This window comes from Accipiter gentilis, chromosome 2, assembly GCF_929443795.1.
Source record: "Accipiter gentilis chromosome 2, bAccGen1.1, whole genome shotgun sequence".
Classification (NCBI taxonomy): Eukaryota; Metazoa; Chordata; class Aves; order Accipitriformes; family Accipitridae; genus Astur; species Astur gentilis.
The window spans coordinates 4,782,510-4,803,921 of record NC_064881.1 but is presented as its reverse complement, the minus strand read 5'-3'; the positions used below and the strand labels follow the sequence as shown (position 1 = coordinate 4,803,921).

General features: G+C 40.5%; 1 protein-coding gene across 1 annotated transcript in view; it reads right to left on the bottom strand.

The window, feature by feature from the left end:
* Positions 1–21,412, bottom strand: part of TAF4B (TATA-box binding protein associated factor 4b) — a 73,559-nt gene that overhangs the window by 9,683 nt on the left and 42,464 nt on the right. The window contains exons 12-14 of the mRNA XM_049820958.1: positions 16,006–16,131; positions 14,893–14,949; positions 1,958–2,077 (exon numbers count right to left, since the gene is read on the bottom strand). Of these exons, the coding sequence (XP_049676915.1) occupies positions 1,958–2,077; positions 14,893–14,949; positions 16,006–16,131 (303 nt within the window). The remainder of the gene's footprint in view (positions 1–1,957; positions 2,078–14,892; positions 14,950–16,005; positions 16,132–21,412) is intronic.

The window sequence follows — 21,412 nt, the reverse complement described above, 5'->3', positions numbered from 1 at the left end:
TGGGACACCTAAACGTCTAAGTCTAAACATCCTTCTCAAGTTTGCTATCATGCATAATTTTGCAAAAAAGAAGAATGGTCCGCAGAGAATTGCTTTCTGGTAGCATGAAGCCTAAGTACTAGACACTGGAATGCAAGATTGCATGCAAGAAACAAAAGTAGTTTCACTGGCAGAATTACTTTCACCTACTACCCTTACAACTCAGTCTAGTAAGGCAACCTATATGAGAAGCAACTCAAAATACAGGAGGTAAATTTGTGACAACGAAATACTATCAAGATTTATTGGTCAGTCTTAGGCACATTACGACCACGTTCTTTTAAACTGGCAACGTATAGAATGGACTGCCAGTTTTCAATAGCAATACTGTTATCTCTCTGTCTTTTGCACAATCTCATGAAGTTTTTCATAAAGCAGACACACTGCAGACGATGAGAAATAACTGAAAAATACTTAACAGGCAGACTTGTTAAATATTCAGAAACAAATCCGGCAATAATTACAGAAAACCACTAAGAAGAACAGGAATAGTTACTCGATAGAAGCTTGGGGGAAGAGGAGAAAAGGATGGGGAAAACTGCTGTTGTGCTAGACTCATTTTTTCAAGTTTTTCCAGTGGTATTATAAAAAAATAACTATACCTTCAGCTTCACGTGAAAGTGCATTAAAAAACTTCAAAGAAGTGAAGAATAGCTGCTCAACAGCTAGGAACACTGCTTTCAGTGGCTTGTTTAGATACAGATACCTTCAGTTTACTAGCGATAAACAGGAAGCATTCAAGGAGCTAATTGTGTCTCCACATCAGGAAAAAAAAATGTCAGAGAAACAAGTCTACCTCACCTCCTTAGAGAGGTCTCTTGTCACAGTCCAGGCTGAGGGAAAACCTACAGGACAGATGCCACCACTGTCTCAGTTACACTGCAAATAATTTAGCTTTATATGAGGTCCTTCCAGACTCTAGCATGCAAAAATGCCAGAGTATTTTCAATCCTAGCATGTATTTAAGCTTCCTAGGCCACAAGAATGAAAAAGACTTAAGGTTTATCAGAAAGGACAACTTTACCACCACTTCTTCCAAACAGGAGTTACTTTCCAGGCTTCTGTTCACTGTGCTTAGGCCTCAAGCCAACCAGCCGTTCACTTGAGCAACATTGAGGCTTCATGAGAACAAGGGGCAAAACTGGAAACAACACTTGAATGACAGCCCACAACACATTTCTCCCGTCTCCAGCCAAGATGATCACTAACAGAAGTAGGCTGTCATTCTCCTTGGAAAGAACTTCTGCAGCCCCGTAAGCTTCCCAGGTCCCAGAAACAGTAAATCACCAGCACAACATTAAGAGATTTGTTCAGACCAAGATTAGTTAAAAGCACCTCCAAGGCACTTTTAAAATGCAGCATGAGCCAGGAAAGGTGATCTGGTTCATTGCAGGAATTGAATGGTCTAGCTTCATTTATTTATTGAATGATTTTTGGAAGGATCTAGCCAAGGCAAACTCACAGTATATTTGAAAAGAGTCCCCATGCATTGTGCATGGAAAAAAGTCCCCAGCCAAATGTCAGAGCAAAAGCCAAGGCGCCAGTTTTGCTCCTCTTTCTCCTCTCAAAAGCCATCCAAAACAGCCATCATGACTTCAACTGAAGGGCCATGACAACTAGCTGCTGTGGAAGACCACCACAGCTTCGTTCCCCTCCACTGCAGATGGAAGTTTTTCTGAGCCATCGTTTCATTCAGTCCCTTACACACAGTGCTCTTACCCGCAGTTCTTCCTATAACACACAATTAAACTTCCCCATGAAATTTACCAGAAACAACCCTTTCAAGTATCTAACACACAGACTAGTTTTCTTACAGTATGTAACCAGCCATTTAGTGTAAGAGAATTCTCGCTTCTTCCTACAGGGAAGGATAAAAACAATTCAGTATGAAGATACAACATGCAAGTCACCACCATACCTCCAGCCCAGATCGGACATCTGATGAATCCAATGGTCTTTTCTTCCTTGGTCCAATGGCTGCCAAAGCTGTGAGGTTGGCTTCTTTTTGTTGCATTTGTGCTAACTCCAACTGTTGCATCTAATTGAAAAGGAAAACACCTCCATCAATTACAATAGACAGTATCCTAAAAGTCTTGTTCTCTTTATGGCAGCTTCAGACAGCTCTGCAATCCCCACCGAAACAATGTATTTCACAGCATCTTCTCCTGTCTCTCTGGAGGCTTTTGACAGATTCCAATACTCAGTCACACTTAGAGCCTTGAAACACTAACGACCCTAGAAATAGCACCGTGGAAGTAACACTTTTTATGGAGATCGCATTGTAGTATTTATGCAGCCTTAACAGGTGCCTTGCTGCTGGTTCTGCAGCTCATAACCTTTGCTATTTCTGATTAACAGAAAAAATTGATCAGAACTGGTTTATGAGGCTGGATTAGTATTAAAAGCTGAAGTTACCGAGTTCTGTGAACTGGGCATATTCTTAATTCAAAATCTCAATTCATGACTGCACAAGCAAGACACTCAATTTCTTCATGCTGTATTCCCTGAAACCAGCACTCAATGTTGCCATTCTGAAACACCTTATTATCCAGCTGAACAGGATGCTGCCAGTGCACTGATATTCCTTCTTTTCTCAGTACATATTTGGATGTTCAGGTGTATCTGAAGCAAGTTAGAGATACGCTGCATATATTTATTTTCACTGACCTCCAAAACCTGTTCAACATGAAGAAATCCTTAGAAACAACTTCTACCTGGGTTTGGTAAACTTGGGATGGGAGAGAAACCCATAGTCAAGAGGATTAAAAAAATAAAGGTTTTATCTCTGTGTTTTGAGGTACATCATTCTACTTCATTCTAATTGATAACTATAGATGCCAGCTGCTCTGGAGCTTGGCCCAGTCAAGTCTGGCAACAGACTTACTAGCTTGGATTGGCCACCTTGCTAATTCAACCACACTGCTTTAGATCCGCCAGCCATCCAAATTGGAGCATGGGTGGAGGGGAGTGATTTCTCTCTCTATAGAGAAGGAAGCTTTCCTATTTATTCAGGTTGAGTTTGTCCTTAAACACAAACCTCTGGGTTTGATGTTAACCCTTAGATGATCTGACATGCAACTAGGACAGCTCCTTAGCCCATGCTCTCCCCATTCCCAGGACTTACAAAATTGTTTCGATGGGAATTCTCTGCATAGATATGTGTGCGTATCTTTAAAGAAAGTACAGACATATCATGGTAGCAAAGCATCCAATTCTCCTCCCTTACTCCCCCCCACCCCCCACAATCGTAAAACCAATTAATTAATTGGAATTCCTCATCCAGTCAGTACAGATATTTTGCTTGCTAAGCTTGCAATACACTGTGTTTTTGCCTGCTTTCAGCTCTCAGAAATCCCAACTGGAGAAAAGAAATTCAGCTGTTAAGAACTGAGATTGTAGCACCTATATGGCATTACTCCCCCACTTGCTACTACTTAAAGACAAATCCACAGTACAGAAATACTGTGGGGTTTTGGGGGGGGGGGGGGTGTGTTTTGGGGAAGAGGACTGGTTTTTTGTGGGGGGTTCTTTGCAAGTCTTATTTTACTTCAGTTAGATAGACTCATTCTTACTTCAGTGATGCTGGCAGCTTCACATCAAGTACTGCAGCAGCTAGGCTATGTAAATCAAAATGGTATTTCAGTGCAAGACTCCTAAAAGGACATCCACCGCTGTAAGACTCAAACTATATGCATGTTCAAGATTTTTCAGCAAAAATCAGGAAATGCAAGACTGACATACATATGTTGAGACTAGTTGTTTGGGGGGGGGGGAGGGGTGGTGGTGTGGCATTTTTTTTGGTGTTTGGGGGTGGTTTTTTTGAAGATAAGACAAATGCTTCAGTTATGAAAACAACACTATTTGCAAGTCAGCTTTGATCACACGATGTAGGCTTTTGCTTACAGGAACGTAATAGTACTTCTTCAATGCTAGATACCATCATTCACTTACCCCACACACTATTCTTGCTTTCGTGTGCAGTATAAACACTTATAACCTTATTTATCAGAATTCATTCAGTTCTGAATGGGAATTTGTTTGTTTTTTCAAAGTATACAGTATTGCTTTCAAGAATGTTTTACAGACTATAAGGTTTTATGTCCCTTAAACTTCAAAACTAGTAGTGTTCTGCAGTTGTCTGAGGTTACCTCCAGCTAGCCTACTTGCATAAAATGTTTAAGATAAAATTCTCTTTAATCTCAATCTTAAATACGTATATTTATATTCAGGAACACACTGCAACCCATCAGGGATGGGGGGGAATAAGACTAAATCCAAAAATGTAACTTGAAACTTCACAAACTCTGTGAACACTGAGGCTTAGAAACTCTTTTTATGCAACGTCTTCATCACTCCCTGGATTAACCAGGAGCAATAAAATGCTGCGATTCTTTGGCAGAGGCACATGCTGACTTCCAGCCCCAGCCGCCCAGGCCTCCAACACCTGGAGCCACCCCCACTTACAGGCTGCTACGGAGCATCCCTGTAGAAGTACACCTTCCTGCTAGCAAGTGTAGTTCAGTTGTCACGGTGGTCACAGGTACACCACAGTTGTCTTGCCATGAGAAGAGGCATTACAACATGCCACACACATGGCATCCTTCTGGGGTTAAATTAAATTCAAAAAGGCTCCAGTGGCAAAGAAAACCAGAAGGGGAAAGATGATTTGCTTTACTTTTAAGAATCATTACACTTAAAATGAAAACGACTTTCAAAACCATTAAACTTAAAACAAAAAAATCCCCACCTAACCAAACAAAAGCCTTTATTAGCCTAACCTTGTGCTTCCATCCCTGTGAGTCATTGGAAAACATATCCCCCCCCTCTCCCTCAACCCTACAAAACACGCACAAACCAGTTTCACTGCAGTTGGGCATGTCAAAAATGGGTGGCTGCTGAACATTTGGCCATTGGGTTGAAGCAGCATTGAAATAAGACCCCCTCTCCTTTTTACAGCTGATGTTGATAGGCAGCCATGGTAAAGACCAAGGACAAGAGGCAGAGCTATGACCGAGGGAGCTTCAGGTTGGCATCAGCAAGGGGTGGAGGGGACTCGGTGAGTTGAGTGCCTCTTCATGGAGTACCAGAACGCTGCTCTGGCTGAGGACTGGGTAGTGCTCCAGCACCATCACCATTTACCCCACAGAATTCAAGCTGACAAAGCATGCTGTCAACACAGATGCCCTTCTCCAGGTTTCGGCTAGGATAGAGTTAATCTTCTTCCTAGTAGCTGGTATAGTATTATGTTTTGGGTTCAGTATGTGAAGAATGTTGATAACACACTGATGTTTTCAGTTGTTGCCAAGTAATGTTTAGACTAAGTCAAGGATTTTTCAGCTTCTCATGCCCAGCCTGCAAGAAGGCTGGAGGGGCACAAGAAGTTGGGAGGGGACACAGCCAGGGCAGCTGACCCAAACTGGCCAAAGGGATGTTCCATACCATGTGATGTCATGCCCAGTATATAAATAGGGGGGAGTGGGGCTGGGAGGGATCACTCCTCAGGAACTAATTGGGCACCGGTCGGTGGGTGGTGAGCAACTGCATTGTGCATCACTTGTTTTGTATATTTCAATCCTTTTATTATTGTCATTTTATTATTGTTATCATTATTAGTTTCTTCCTTTCTGTTCTACTAAACTCTTCTTACCTCAACCCACTAGTTTTACCTTTTTTTTCCCCCCAATTCTCTCCCCTATCCCACTGGGCGGGGGGGAAGTGAGCGGGTGGCTGCGTGGTGCTTAGTTGCTGGCTGGGATTAAACCACACCAGCCCTGCAGGAGTGAGCACTGCTAGTGGAGGTCAGTGCTGGCAGAAAACCCACTGATACAAAAAACGGGATGACACTTGGTGGATGGTATGAAAAAGACGTGCTTTCTAGAAACAGAATTGATGCATCTTTGACCACACAGTTCCCAAGACAATGTCGGAAACACATGTTATTACCATCACCTACTCTCCCCAATACATTTTCAACCTCGTAACCAGTCAAAGGATTTTTCAAGTCAGGCAGAATCTCACCAGGGTTTTGGAGCAAAAGAAAAAAAGAAATCATAGTCTTATTGCATTTTAGACATTTTGGGGATTTTTCTGAGAACATAATTAAGACAAATGAATTTAAACATTCAATCTCCATAATGGACTCAACAGATCCCCATTAAGTGATATGGGCAGGCATCCAAATTACTCTGCTGAAGCCAGCAAAATCATCTTTTCATCAAGTTTTGTTCCATTAAAAAGTGTGAGATTAAATGTGTGAGCAGTTAAAAGCACAGGATAAGGAGAAGACAGGCAGATAACATCAAGGGATACCCAAGGATACTGGCTGGCTAACTACTGCCAGATTTTCCTAAACAAGATTAGGAAAGAGCAAGAGGCAACCATGTTGAATCAAATCTTTCTTTAACCAACAGTTTTGTAGCACACAAGTTAGGGCAGAAAGATCACTGCAGCAAGTGAAAGACAGTAAAAGTTGTATATATACTTCATTAAAATATAATACAGAGAAGCTGCATCTATAGCATTGTTTCCCTTCTAGGGGCCAGTCTTACTAATAATGGTGTCTCTGACTAAAATAGGATACGACTGTCATACCCAGGTTTGTATCTTGAAAATAGATGATTTTTCTCCCTTGAAGATAGAAGTGTGTAATGACAATTCAAGAGGAGCAGAGGGCACCTGCACCGTACGTGGGACCCACAAACTAGCAGGTTCCCCCTCAACCTGACCTACTTCATCTGCTGAAAGATGCTGCGGTTCCACCACGACACGGAAGTCCAACACACGTTCTGTTCAAAATTCATTCCTCAAGAAGGGCATTGACAGGGGACAGTCTCCAGGCAAGAGGCAAATGAATGTTCATGCACCTTCTCCCCTCTTTCTGATTTTTACATACGCTAAGAATCACAGTACAAAGAGTTCTAAAAACCTGTGTATAAAGATCAAATTGCTATGAAAACGTCTCAGAACTTGTAAAATAGTCTTTGTTGCTGCTGGCCTTTTTAATAATAAAAATAGGGTTTAAAGTCTGGTCTTGCAGCAAGCAGGAATCTCTAGGGTGACACAATAACCATTTTAGTTAATCTGACCTGCAGCACAAATCAAGAGGTAAGGTATGTTTTAAAGTCCTCCCTTATAGTGAAATGGCATTTGCAGCATGGCTGTAATCACACAAAATGAAAGGTTTTAAAATTGACCTCTCTGTTCTTCACTCAATCCTCTACTGAGAAAAATATTTCTTTTCCTGCTCACAGAAATTCTATCTCACCTATGTCTCGTACTCCACATTTCAAAAAATACGCAAGATCTATTTTTACTACTACACCAATGACATTTCTGTGGCATTTTAATATTAAAAATTAAATTTCAAGTTGTGTAAGAAGACACGAAGTACCTCAGCTATGAGATGCCCAGACTTTTTTTTAAAGCAATACTGCAAGTTGGTTTTAAAACCCTTTCAGTTACCAAGTACATGGTATGTGGTTGTTAGCATTATCAGAGCTCCAATAATTCAAGCTATGCAAATCTCGCAAGATTTTCCCTAAACACTCCAAAAAATCCCTTAAACACAACTGAAGAACGGAAAAAGTATATGCTACGACAAATAAAGTCAACTAGGTCTGTGGTTAAAGAAAAGCCAGACAGGTGGCACTTGTCTGCATGATGCTGGCAGATAACATGCATCTCAAGAAATTCCTACCACTGTCCACTTCTGCAGGAACCTCAATATATAAAGTACTAAGAAATAAATGAAGAGATTTCTTTTCTCTGCTTCATAGGAACTTATGTTGAAAAAAAACCAACCCCAAAATAGTCTTGGCAATGCAATAACAAATAAATACAGCTGTATGGATGTAAATGAGCTCAGCAGAAATGCTGGTAAGACAGATGGGGAAGCTGAACACCACAATTCTGGACTTGGTTATAATTAATTCAAGGGAAAGACTAAAAAGCATATGTATATGATACTAGGTTTAATATCAAGAATAAAGCGGGTCTGTCTCCATCTATGACATTGTAGGCTGACAGAGTATGGGACAGATTAAATAAATATTTAAAGTAACAGAAGAACTGGCAGGAAAGGAAACCAGGGAAGGCTGAAGACAAGTTAATGTATGCCTAAGGGTTATGTGTGCTATCCAGCAATAAGTACATCAGGAGTAATAAAAGCACTAAGGTAGATGAACATGAATTTGTGTAAGACTTGCAGGGGGAAAAGGCAAGGAAGGTAAGCATACAAAAGTGGCAGAAGCCCCTGATTCTTTCAGCTTCCACAATAAAGAAATTAAACAATAAATTAATGAATATTAAAATTCAAAGTAAAACAAAGTAAATGTGACCAAATACCAACATTTACTTTTTTCTAGCTCGCATCAGTGAAAAAGGAACGTGAACACTTACATGGGTCCTTACTACTGCCCTTTACTGTACATTTTTAAAGAACTAAATATTGAGGTACCTTTTAAGTGGGGCCAACTGATCCCACTGAACTGACTTGTCTCTTTTTTTTTTTTTTTTTTTTTTACTACCTTTTTTAATCAAAGTTTCACTGGGTTTCATTGTGTCCTCCATTTAGTGCCTTGAAAGTTTTCTACTGCTCTCAGTCGCTTCTCCCTTCATTGTCTTTGGAAAAAAAGAACTAAATTTTTTTCGCGTTCCCTTTAAGGGTTTCAAGGAACTTGTGATGAAAATGAAAAATAAACTTTAAAAATCTGTTTTCAATCCCGAGCCTCTCACACTGGTTGTCATAAAGCTGAGTGAGCATTACTGCCTCCAGCCTCCACCTTTCCTATACAAAATTTTCTGCCCTACAGGTTGAATGCAGCTGAATAGCAGACTTCTCATATGGGGGACATTCTCTGAGGAAAACTGACATTTGAAGGCTGCATATTTAAACATTTACCATCCTCTCCTCTTGCCTGTAATGCAATTTCTCTTCTTGCAATTGCTTCCTTTCAAACTGTTTTAATTAGCCATACAATTAGTTTCCACTGACTCTTCCCTCTGTTGTAATTTAGATTTAACAGTAGAAAGGCAGAATAGCATGCAGTGGTTTGATACGCAGTCCTAACTTATAATAGGGCTGAATGCAATACTGTAGATTTCTTTCAGGTTAATATTCTACACACATGCTTCAGTGGCAGAACAGGCCCTACCGTGGCTGTGTCCCCCAAGACCAGGTTCCTTGCCCGTCTAGAACTAAAGAGTGCAATAAGATCTTTTGGAGAACAACAGAAAATTTTTCCAGGATAGCCATGAAGTAACCTACCCATAAGGAAAAAACAAATTCCTTCCGTTGATATCCGAGATTCCCTAATATATAAATAATTAACTCCCCAAAAGAATTCAAGAAAAAAATCCAGGGTGAAGTGACTTCCTGACTCTTTATTTTGCCCGTTCTTGTTCGGAATTTCCCAAGTATGAAATGTATATTGCCTTTTACCAGTTTTTTGGTTTGTTTTGTTTAACAATTATTGACGCATTTCTGTGTATCCTAGAACACCTGGAGCACGCTTTCCCCTATGCGGTCCCATCAGCTTGCCTGACTTGGAGGCTCAGCAAAGTTCCTGGGTGCCTGGCATCCAGCATCAAGCTCTCTATGCGCATTTTCAGATGCTGCCTAGGCTACTTTTGTTGGAAGGCCAAGAAAAGACTACAGCACATCACACCAAAGCAATATATTCTGTAGTTTTTGTTAAGACTGCTCAATGACCGTCAGCAGACTCGCATTATCAGAACGGGACAGTGTCCAGCCCTTGCAAGACGTTACTTTAAAACCAACTGCAGTTCTTCCAAACACATGATATTTCGAATGACTTTCAGCTGCTGTAACACTTCATATTCATTCACTCACTCTTGAGGTCTCAAAGCTAGAGAACCTTTAGGACTTGCCTTCCACCTGCAAGTTTCTCCATCTCATCATGCAGTCCACCCAACACTTGTTCTTGGCACAGAACTCTCTGGCTCTCCATTATCACCTTTTCATCATACTTTTAGTCCTAAAATTCCCTCTTATTTATTAGCAAGTTTCTAATTCAAGGTCATGCTTTCAGCTTGTTACATGTCCATTATAGTCTCTCAGAGAAACTTAGAAAAGGCTATTTGAAAATCCAAAACCAGGCTTAATGGAGTTTTGGGGGGCTTTTGTTTTTCACTGGATAAAGATAGTTGCTACCATCTTCCAGCCAGCTGGTTTTAGGGTATCTGACACACTCAGCTGCTCTTTTCTTACGCTCCTTCAAAACACCAATATGAAAGCCACATATACAGGGACTTGGTTCACTTTTTAGTTTGCTCAATAATCTAACACTTCACAGCGTTTCCATCCCTAACTTTCTGCAAGACTTGTAACACAGAATCTCTGATGATAACCCTTTGTTATTTGTAGGTCTACACTGCAGGATATCAAAATTTATGTCTGCTCAATAATCATGCTTTTTTTTCCAAAACATACAGTAGCAGGTAAGAAACACTACAGAACAATAAAGATAATATAAATCAGATAATTAAGCAGAAGCTCTCAGGATGTCACTGAAGGCTCATAAAAAGCAATTGATCGCGATGAGATCTTATTTTGCTCACAGCATCGTTTGCTTTTTGAGAGGTTATGGTTAACTAGGGAGTCTCCTTTTCCCCTGCCACAGGAGTGGTCTTAAAGAATTTGAACCATTGGGTTCAGAAGACTAAATACAGAAGCAGCCCAAGAGGTGTGGAGGGAAAAGGAAACAGCTTGAAAGTATGAGTTGAAGACAGCAGGGAGAGCAGCAAAGATCAGGTTACAGTTAGTTGTTATCTGAGAATGTGAAAGGAAATAAGGGAAAGAGCTAGGATGGACACACATAATAGAAAAAAAGAGGATTTTTGAAAAAAAGATAATACAGAACAACTAAATTTCCGTCATTACTCTATAACTCCCAGAAACTCACTGGAATCATGCAAACCTTTTGTTCTATGTTTTTGATAGGGTTTGTTTTGTTTCTACAAAAAACCCTAGGGTTTGCTGTTTTCCTCCCAGTCAGTTGATACTAAAGGTATTTCTCAGCATCTCATCTATTGACGTCTTGTGACATCTATGTCAAAATCTTAACAGTTAAATGCGCAAGTACATCAAGCAAGCAGGAGCAAGGGACCTGTGCAGTCGTAAGTGAACAGAGCTGCTGGAAGAGCAAGGAACGGGGCAGGCAAGTCTGCTGCCCATCAGGTGCTTGCTCCACATGCTCCTTCCCCTAGTTCAAAACGTGGTTGCTCACCTTCATCTACTGATAGATGCTGCAAGGTAAGAGCAGAGACAAAGATAGCTACTACGGAATAAGCAAAGATGCTATCAGTATGATACCTGTTCACCTGCTCAACCCCAAGCAGCAATCTTGCACACGTACAATCTGAAAGGTTTGCCCAGCCTCAGCCTTACGCTTCCTGAAGCCGTATTATAAGCACGCTCACTTTTGAAGATGAGAGACAGAAGTACAAAAGATCAGGGTTTATATTTAAATTTACAGTATATACTGTTTAATACTGACATTTATTTTTACAGGTCTTCTGGGATGCACCGCTCATAAGGCATACTTGCACGTTTGACAGTATCCTATACCTACTCTAAGTAAGCTCATTTCAGAAAAGGGATGAAGCCAGAGATAAACTATAAATACAGCTACAAGAATTGCATCAGCTGAACATTTTCTTCGTAACTGGAAGTATAGTTGAAAGTAGAACAGGAAATAGCAGAAAGCACCTAAAAAAAGTTATGGTTTAAAAGTGCAAGCATTGGGGACAATGCAAGGGCTGTATCCCCTCAGCTTGAAGTAGCAGATAAGGCTGAAAGAAAAGTGGGAGTAATTCACCCAGACTTTGGGAAAGCTGTTGCACAAAGAGCTGGCCCATGAGGTGAGCAAAGACAAAATTCTTGAGTGCACAAAGGAGCAGCTCGGGGCAAGCCTTGCAGCTGTCTCGGAAGGAATGCGCACTTTCCACAGGTATTAAAATCTGCTGAAACAGGTGAAAGGGGGAAGTAAATAAAGATTTAATTCATAGTGAGCTACATAGACTAAGAATATAGGAAAGTAAATGACTTAACATAGGGGAAGTTTGAGGCAATAGGTCATGCAAAAAGGGATGAAAAGGTCACAGCAATTATGTATAGCCTTTTGGATAAAAGAATCCACTGCTGAGTCTCTGGATGTACTTCCAGCAATGTTAAGATGTTGCCTCCAGCTGCTGCATGACAGCACATCCTGGATTTATGAGAATTCATTGTTAGGATGTACACTCTGCATTTTGGGAAACATTGCTTTAGAACTTGCTCCAGTGCCATTACCCAACACCCTCTCCCTTCTCCCAGGGGTCACCATCAACACATAAAAGACAGCTTTGAGGAAGGAAGGCCCATATTCATTCTTAAAGAACTTTAAGTGGATCAGATCAGGCTTTCCAGTGGATACTCAACCAGAGTGGCCTGGAAAGGATCCAATTCCAGCTGGCAGAGGTATCAAAATTCCCAAGTGTGGTTTCTTAGGAGCATACTACACTCACAACATGACAAGACAGAAAGACAATGGTGACCCTTTTCAGGCTTTCATCCCAGTATACACAGTGCTTCTGCATTACCACTTTCAGCCTTGGGATATTTGTTGATTTTTATTTTGCTCTTATTCCAGCTCTACTCATGTTTGTATTTTTTTTTAATGCAAATGTGTGCTGACCATTTATCTCCAAACTGTCAATAAAGTACCAAAACTGACCAGAGCTGCATTTGGGCTCATTTATACTCAAGCTTGAGAGGGTCTCACAGATAAGAAAGCACCCCCAGCACAGAAGGTGGGTTTCCCATGTGGCATGTGAAGCCTGGAGAAGTTCTGGCTGCCTCATTTTCTGGAGAAAAAAGCAGCAGAACAGAGGGCAAGGCAATACGAACAGAGAGATAGGGGTTGTCCCAAGAAGCACATCTGCCTCTTCTTTTGGTGAAGCAGTTGGAGACCATCACTATGGGAGCAAGCAGCACAGCATGGAGAAATAAGCAGGACAAGTGTGATGAAGGCTGTTAGTCTGGCACAACATAAGATGCACTGAAGGATGTGAACTCAAGCACTTCACAGAACATTAAGTACTAAACTCGGACACCTTCTCCACTCTGCTGGCTCCTTTTTTGTACATCAATATTCCACTCTTTAACAGAGATCTCATTAACAATACCAACTAATCTAAAAAGTGACCCAAAACACACACATATAACTTTTCTGTTCTAAATATCCAAATCAAGGAATATTTTTCAAGATCCTACACGTTATTGTTCAGAGGAAAAGAGAAAAGAAGTTGGATAAACAAATTGCTTTGCAGTGTTTTATTAAAAGAAAGAACCTCTAGAAACAACCAGATGATGCAGAGGTAAAGCCACCTACAAAACAAGACAAATTAGCATCACCCACTGACTGTTGATCCTGGTGGCACTAGAGGCAAACTGGGAAGGGCTTTAGGGCAACTTTGTACTCACAGACTGTAAGCATGAAGAAAGAGTGATAAGCAGAAAGAAAGAATTAAAAGACAGATACTAAAGCAAGTTCCTTCTCTCTCTCCTCTTCTTTTACAAATTTCTTCTACTATGGTGCAAATCCAGAGCATTGATTCTAATACTATTTTACTGGATTTCCATTTGTTTTGCCTGGGCTCCTACATTAATCCAAACAATAAGGGCCTTTAAAGCATTCATAAATAACCTGCTGCTGCTGCTGGCACCTAGGAGCCAAGTGCAGCAATGTTAAGCAACAACAAATTTCATAGTTCAAGAGGCACAGTTAAGGAAAAAGGTTGCTCAGAAAATCACTCTCATTTAGCACAAAGATCCTTAAAAATTGCATGAAATCAGTCAAGTAACTATAGAAACCAATTTCTTCAGCTCTGTATCACACGTCTCACACCTCAATTGTCTTTATTATCATCCGCTGTCAGATCCTTAATCAGAAATGTGAACAGGCTTGATGATTTATTCAGCAGGGAAAAGAATCTGTAGGTCAAGTGAAAAATTTCACACACACATACACATGCACACACATCTTCAACCTTAGGTACTTTCATTTCATTCTGTTCCCAGTAGCTCTGGGGGCAACTCCAGTGAGATCCAATATTAAGGCTCAATTAAAATAAGCTCCAATTAGTGGAGCTTTTTTCTCTCAGGCTAGAAAAGTCAGGAAATGGATATTGGGAAATGTAAAAAGTCAGCTACTGAGAGGAGGCTGCAGACATAAATGAACTTATTTGTTGATTTCTACAGTTGCTATGCAGAGGCCTCTGGGAGTAAAAGCTTAACCAGTCTAAGCTATAAACTAAAACCCCTGCAGCTAAACATGAACTGTGTGAAACAAGGGCTCCATTCCAGAACAGAAAACTGCTGGGCCCAGAAAATTAAAAGCCAGAGGCGTTTTCCATTTAAAACTAAATCCCAGTACCGCCTCCCAGCCAAAGAATTATAAGCAGTATCAGATTTACAAAACGAACAATTACCCTGGAAAAATGTAGCCTATTGTACAGTCCCAGATGCTAAATCTCAAAGTTTCTTTTTTTTTTTTTTTTTTTTTTTTTTTCCTCTAATCCCACATTATATTCCTACCAAGTGTACTGCCGCAGTTTACAAAGGACCATTTCTAGACAGGACTGAAACTACGAAAATAAAATGTTAAAAAAGAGAGCTCATAATTCATTGACCTCATTTGAAGCGCTGCCCTTGCCTGTGGCAGTTCCTGTCCTTCCCCAAGGCCTCTGCAAATGGTATGCAGCAGCAAAATAAACCCTGACCTAATTGCCAGGACAGGGCTGCCAACCTTCTCTCAACACACAAAGGCAAGCATGGTAACTGGAAAGTCCTACCTCTTTCGCTTTCTGCTTTAACCGCAGTTGCTCTGGATCTTCTTTATTGGAACGGCTCTACCAAAGGAAGAGGAAAAAGATTGAATAGAAATTACTGGCATCCAAACACCATCGTATCCGTTAAATATTTAATAAATGACAATTTTCTCTGATGATTGAAAGATTTAGCCCCAGGGGTGAATGCCTCAATCCAGACTGGCTTCCCTCCCCCTCCACACACATACGTGCACCCCCCTCCTCATCTGGGCCGGCTGCCTCTGCTCTAGCCCTGAAGCAAGATTAAGCTGAAAATGATGCTAACACTGTCAGTCAGGTCCAGTCTAGGCATGATGTTGTTCATGTCAGCAGCAGACACTTAAAAAGGACAGGAACTATAAGAAAGAAAGGGAGTTGTACTCATGCAAGTACAACACAATTCTTTCAACTCTAGATAAGGCTTCCACCCAAGGGGCTCCAGAATTCAGCTTGAAACAAAACCAAAAAACCCCCCAACAAACAGAAGATTATCAAGTTACACCTGATGGAACAACATCTACTGATCTTTATTTTTTTCTTGCTCCTGTTCTTGAGGGGAAGGAAGGCAGAAGAAGGGTACTTATTCTGTACTGGCAGTGGCTCCCATCAGGGGTTTGCAGATGCTAGGGTACCACCTCCAAGACTAGCCCTCTGATCTGACTACAGAAAACAAATACATCTGGCAGGCCAGTGGATCTCACCAGGCTCCAGCCTGAACAAGCATAGCGAACCCGTATTTTCAAGCAGTGCCATACACAGATACGAAGAAAGACATACCAATTTCAGAGCCAGAAATAGAGCCAAGAAAGACATTCACAGCTATGTGAATACATCTTTTATTTCAGATTGACCAGTAGGAATAATCTCAAAAGAAGAGTTCACCCCACCACACATTTTAAAGAACTCCTGTGATTCTTTTAAAGAATGTAAAAGGCTAAAAGCCTTTTCTGTATAGCCTAAGCTATCCTAAACATTACGGATTTCCAGTTACAGGATTAATGGTTACTAAACTTAAAGCAGAAATAGGAGAAACCTGAAGATGTTCACCAGTCTAAAGATACCACTACTTCCTTGGAGAACAAGAAGTGAAGTTCTTACCTTGGCTGCTCGAAGCAACATTTCACGTTCCTCTTCATCTCTTCTCTGCTTTTCTAGGTGATCAAGCTTTTCAAGAAATCTCAGCTGTGCTCTGGTGTCACTAGATATGATATAGCTATCACTCCCCTGGAAAGAGAAGTTTGTTACAGACAACCAGACTTTTATACACACCACTAGACCTAACAAACCCAATGGGAACAACCTGAAAAGAACAACATTATTTTTTCAAAGCTGAAAAGTATAGGCTGTTTTGAAAATACTTCAGGTGGGAGGTAGTCATTTACACATCTCCTCTCCACTGAAGCATGTTTCCTGGCATCTATGACTAGTAAGAGGTTATTGAACAAGTGACACTAACAACATCTAGTCTTTACTGACTATAACAACAATAAAGTCTTTAAAAGCTGAAACTTTGTTTTAAACAGTAACTTCATATCCAGTAAACATACATACAAGACTGTCTTCTGGGCTGGTTAAGAGTTAAAAAAGAACTGTAAAGCAACAGAACATCATATCCTTTCCCCTTTAAAGAGACAGGGTGAAGAAAAAATAAAATTTGACATTTTAAGTTTCTAGTGTTCGGTGTTCTAGTTTCATCCATTTGATCCAGAACTTGAAATAAGCCTCACCTGGTATTTCCAAAAAGAGCTTTTATGGAGTGGAGGGGTGGTTTAGAACTAGTTATAACGAATCTTGGGGGTGTGGAAAGTGACATAAATTATATATGGTTTATTATAGCTTTAGGAATACTTATTTTTGCCTCAGTGGATGCTCTCAAGTCATAGAATAGTTTATGTTGAAAGGTGACCTGCGGAAGTCATCTGGTCCAGCCCCCTATGCAAAGCTGGGCCAGTGAATACTAACAAATACTTCCAAAAATAACTGGACACACATGCATTGAAACAAGGCTACGGTCCTATCGGACTGAAAAATAACAATCCGTCATTTATTTTTCAGACTGTTTTTGCCCTCACTGGAAAGCCTGAGTTCAGTTTTACTTCAGATAGGAGAGAACTCAAGAGAAAGGAAAGATCTAAAATGTGGTCAACAGGCAATGAAAAACTAGTTTTTTATTATTATGCTCTTCCAAAGACAAGCTATTTAAGGCATGTGTTGGCCAGAGGGCATTAGGCAAAACAAGGCCGAGAGCCCACTGTAGATGAGGAATGTCTGTGCCACTTGTTTATACCACTCTTTAATGCATGTCCTAGACCCGTCTTCTTTCTGCGTTACCTTGTGAACTTACCTTTTCCTGAGAAATTTATCCTTGGGCTTTTACCAGCCAAACAGATTATATACTTTCAGCGACCCTTCTCTCTACCCTACTCCAATCTCACACTTTAATGAAGAACCCTGACACGCAACTATTCTGGAATATGCACAGCACATTTTACAGCTGTGTTTTACGCAAGGGTATATTTTAAGTATACAGACTATCAGTGACTTCAGTTGCTAAATTTTTAGTTTTCAAAACACACTATACTCAAGATTTCTTCCCATACCCAGTCATATCCTTTCCAGAGCTGGAAGGAAAGTAAAAGTCTTCCTGTGGGGCACTGTTGTCTCCCAATATGAATTCTCACAACCCAGCCAGAACATGAAATCAATCCCTCTTCCTGTATTAAGTTTGGTCCTTTTCAGTGAGCTACCACATTGTCACGTACCACCAATTGTGGCTCAGACCACACCATGTGTTGCAACCAAGGAAAATTTCTTTCCCAAGCAGAGTCTGTGGCTCTACAAAAAAGTCCAACAAACCTTTCCCCTCTCTTCTGTTACTGCTTGAGATTTTTTTTTTATTGCTCCCCGTAAAACATACACTACTTTCAGTCAGTCTCAATCCATTAGTACAATTTGTTTTGAAGCAGCAGTTTATAATAATCCAACACCATGCCACAATCCTTTTAAAGGGACAAAGAAGAAAACCGTATTACCAGAAGATTATTTTTCCAAAGTTTAGAAATGTTTTGCTTTGGAATGCCCAAAGTCAGAATCAGATACTTAACATTTTTAAAGCCAAATCCAAGACCCTATGCCAATTAGGAATGCAAGCCTCTCAACCAGAAGCACCCCAATACACTACCATGAGCTTATATGGAATAAGAAATGGGTGGATCCATAATAGTATTTCAGCTCATCAACAACTGTTTTAAGATGCTTATTTCAGGAATTTTTGCAAGACGAATACCTGCAGTTACATTTTGTCCTGCTCAATAAACTTGTCTTCTGTGATCATTCACCACTGAATTGCTTAGACAGAAAACTTCATACTGTATACCTGTTAATAACTTCTGGACATGATCAAGCAAGTTGGATCCAGTATTTGTCATGTAACAGTTTAACTTACTCACACAAGGCCAAAACCTGTCCCCTGCTACCACAGTGCAATCCCAACAAAACTAAAGTTACAAGTGTAATTGAGGCCAGAATTTAAGTTACTGATAGATAAAGCACGTAACCACAATACAGAGCAATGGTTAGATATGGATGTGCCAAAGCTGAACTTGTGTATCTGACAGTTAAGAAGTCATTCTTACTTTAACTGAGCTAAATTTAATCTGGAGTTCACCAAAAGCAAAAGGAAGTTTTTCTGCTATCCTGAAAGACACTATCGCTTTCGCACAACAACAGCACATTAGCACACCTATACAATCTTGTTACAAACTCGTCTTTTTGAACCCATGCTTTTTGAACCACACATCATTGAAGTAAAGCATTCCCAGGTATGTCTTTAATGAGACGAGAGCTGGCAACAAATTCAAGAACAGCAATAATGCCTTAGTCTGTGATGTGCAACTTCCTTCCTAGATTGTCGCCTACCTGTAAATGAACCTGAAACCTAAGACACTTGTGGTTTAGCACCAGGAACACATTGTATGTCCAGGGGCAGAAAGGAAAAATCCACACATGGGGAAGCTGCGCTCCACTTCAGTCCACCAGGGAAGAAGTTGGAAGAATCCCACAAAGACCAGTTCTCCCACAGAATCTGAACAGTTTAAGTCATGCTGAACAGCCTTGCTGAGGACGGCAGTTGCAGAGGCTCAGCTACTATTATGTGGGAACCTATTAAGCTTTGGCTTTTCATAGTCAACTCCTAAACCAAGTTAATAACAGAAAGGCTTCTGATAAGTTAGTTCTGCACTCCGCAGCTTGATGGTGGCATGGGATGGGGAGGAGGAGGCTGGCTATTTTCACATCTAGGAGCACTCATTCCTTCACTACATTTAGAGCTTGACCCTTAAACCAATGCAGTGGCCACACCGTATTGCCCTACAGATAGTGCAGTTTAGGGTTGCAGTGTTTTACTGCTGCTGCACATGGGGAAGCTGTTTTCACGGAGCAACGTTTATAGCACAGCAGCGTACCATGCCTCTCGAAGCCATGTGCTCATGGGCTCCAAACACAGGAGAGTGGCAGTCAGATCATGCTGTGCTGAATCCACCGACATCAAAAACATTTTTAAATCATTGTACTGTTTAGTTGTCATTATTAATTCTGGTCTTGGGTATCATATTATGTCACATGCATACTCTTACACCTCTGCAGTTCTCCGGATTATAGGAGGGAAGCAGCTGAGGAACTAAACCAGCTAGCTAATCGCCTTTATGGTCTTACCAAGGCTCTATAAAGGCACTGCAACAAGAGTTGCAGCACAGAGAGCAGCTTACAACAATCTGAAAGGCTATTCCTACTTCAGATAGAGACCACCATGATAGTTTTATCCTAATTAAGTTAGGAACTTCCCATTATATACCTTTTTTTTTTTCTTTCTTAAATTTAGCAAAAAAGGGCAAAAGTTGGCAAGCCTACATGGTGGCATGGCATGAAGTTTTTACCTTGCCAACTCTCTCTCTGCAGGGCTACCATCAGATGTAAGCTGCTAGGCATGAGCTAAGCAAACTGGGAAGAAGAGTTTCCTGAGCACAATCCCATGAATTACTGGCTTTTTACACCAACTTCTACCCTAACAATAGTTACCTTGGTTTCACCACACCTGTCCCTATTACTGTCTATCTTTTTGTAATTAAGATAGGCCAATACAAAGACTTACAGGGCAACTACCCAATTCTCTTGGAGAGTTTCTGGATAATTCTCTGAAATACATGGAGCCCACATTGCACACTGGTACCTATCAATAGCCTAGAGGGAAAAGAGGATGGGGCAAGCTCTGGGGTAGATGGAAACCCTGTAGTGTTCTGTTCTTGAACTTAGATTTCTAAAAGCCTGTTAGCATCTCTCACCATAATATTACTCACAAACGCAATCCTGTAGGACACTCCTCTGTAGCGTAATACCATCTTCCTAAAGTAAGAGGGTACCTGTGCCTCCAGGATTATTATGCCCATTACTTTTTTGTTTGTTTGTTTTGTTTTTGAGAAAAGAGGAAAAGAAATCAAGCTTATTGTAGTCTTACAATCTTATCATTGCTTCTGGCAATTCAATCAGACAAAAACCTATCAGTTTTTCTATTGCTTTAGTTCAATGAGAAAGAAACTAGCCCCATCAAGCCCACTGTCCAAAAACATTCCCTTGTGTCCTTAGCGTCTGCAAGACACTTAAGATCTACCGGTTACTCAGGACTTCAGCTTCCACCTCACTTTTGCTCACAAGCAATATTGGATCTCCCACTTTGGAGAGACAACACAGAACATGTGTAGATTTCTAAAGACTTCTCATAAAAAAAAAAAATCTACTTTTTCTGTATTGATTTTTTTTCTACTGCATCCTCTTCTGGCAAGGAACAGCATACTCCAACTGCTCCAGACATCACTATAAATACTTGGAAGTTTCCAAATAGTTCCTGCTCTTTACTATTGCTTCCCCAGTGCTTAAAAGCCTATAAAAAGTGTTCAGTACAAAAATAACTCCTATCCCATCAGTCAGTTGGTCTTGTTAAATTTCATGAAGTATAAAGGTCCTGTAAAAAAACCCAAACAAACAAACAAGAACTTAAGAGTTGACAGATACATCTGCTTCTAACTTCCAATTCTTTTCAAAAACAGCTTGGGACTGAAAATGTAAGGACTTATATCTTATTATTTAATGACAAAAAAAAAAAAGCCTCAAAGCTTCCCATTTGTACTGTACAAGCATCTTAAGGGATACTGGCTCACTGGAACACAATACACTTTATACTGAATGAAGCTAATACGAAAGGGAGGGGAGGGAATCTTAACTAGCACTGGCAGAAAAAACGTTCCAGAACCTTTAAGATCAAAGGGGTCCCTGCCTTCACATGGAGCACTTCTAAAAATAAAATACTCAATTCAGTTTCCCAAGGCCTTTTACTAAGCTAGTACTTCAGTTCCACCAACAGTAAATGCATAAAGCAAACACAAGCCCCTAAATCAACCCAACCACCAAGAGCATTCAAAAATAGCTTTACATTTACCGTGCAAGACAGATT